The sequence below is a fragment of the Hypanus sabinus genome, chromosome 10 (genome assembly GCF_030144855.1).
Source record: "Hypanus sabinus isolate sHypSab1 chromosome 10, sHypSab1.hap1, whole genome shotgun sequence".
Taxonomy (NCBI): domain Eukaryota; kingdom Metazoa; phylum Chordata; class Chondrichthyes; order Myliobatiformes; family Dasyatidae; genus Hypanus; species Hypanus sabinus.
The window spans coordinates 118,156,374-118,157,545 of record NC_082715.1 but is presented as its reverse complement, the minus strand read 5'-3'; the positions used below and the strand labels follow the sequence as shown (position 1 = coordinate 118,157,545).

At 39.3% G+C, this 1,172-nt stretch overlaps 1 protein-coding gene across 1 annotated transcript; it reads right to left on the bottom strand.

Moving 5' to 3' along the window:
• Positions 1-432: 432 nt before the first annotated feature.
• On the bottom strand, positions 433-600 carry LOC132400336 (cytochrome b-c1 complex subunit 10-like). Its single transcript, XM_059981293.1, has one exon. It carries the CDS (start codon positions 598-600, stop codon positions 433-435), a length of 168 nt encoding a protein of 55 aa, XP_059837276.1.
• Between the last annotated feature and the right edge of the window lie 572 nt (positions 601-1,172).

The following is a 1,172-nucleotide window of genomic DNA, read 5'->3' as shown; positions in this document are numbered from 1 at the left end:
TTAAAAGTGAGCCTGCATTTACCACTTCATCTGGCAGCTCATTCCACACTCCCACCACTCTCTGTGTGAAGAAGCCCCCCCCACCACCAATGTTCCCTTTAAACTTTTCCCCCTTCGCATTCAATCCATGTCCTCTGTTTTTTTTTCTCCCCTGGCCTTAGTGGAAAGAGCCTGCTTGCATTCACTGTATCTATACCCATCATAATATTATATAGCTCTATCAAGTCTCCCCCCATTCTTCTACGTTCCAGGGAATAGAGTCCTAACCTATTCAACCTTTCTCTGTAACTCAGTTTCTCAAGAGCTGGCAACATCCTTGTAAACCATCTCTGCACTCTTTCAATCTTATTCATATCCTTCCTGTAATTTGGTGACCAAAACTGCACATGATCAGACTTGGTCAGATTATTCCCTTAAATCTGTCAATCATCTTCAATCACTCTTGAATTTTCCTTTTATACATGGGATACAGCTAACTGCAACTTTCCAATCTGTAGCGTAGACCAGCAGTACACCAGCCACAGCTCCCCATGTACTGATAGTTGGAATCCAGTTCTTCAGCAGCTGTCCATGTCTGGGCCCAAGAATTCGCTGCAGCATCCCGGCGGCTGTTCGTGCCCTCCCGATTGACCGACTGCCTGTCCACATACTTGCCAGTTGGAAAGCCGTAATGGAAAATGTTAGTTGTTAAGCTTTTGTTCCCCATTCTCCAATTTACGATTGCCAGCACCTGCTTTCTGTAAGGTGGATATGTTCCAAGGCATCCTTATCCATATACCTTAATTCCTTGTTTTCCATGCAATTTTACTTTTTGTTTGTAATTTATTTTTTATTGAAGTTCATCTTCAAACAAACATTTCCATAAGATGTATTTCAGACATTGTACATATATATCATATAATCATATATGTCACAAATCTCCACATAGTATTTATCTGAGGTATACACTTATTGAAAAGAGTGGAAAGAAAAAACAAGCAAAAGGAAAACAACTATGTACAAGTAGGGAGTGATCTTTTTTTTTACAACATATTCATTGATTTCTGAGAATAAAATCAGGCCTATGAGGCATTATGTAGTTAAACCATTTTCCCCAGTATGAATCAAATTGTTCCAGCTTATGATTAACAGATGCTGTTATGTTCTCCATTTTGTAAATGTCCATTGTAATT

Coding starts and splice junctions, on each gene's coding strand:
- LOC132400336 (XM_059981293.1), bottom strand. CDS start 600: ATGCTGCAGCGAATTCTTGGGCCCAGACATGGACAGCTGCTGAAGAAC.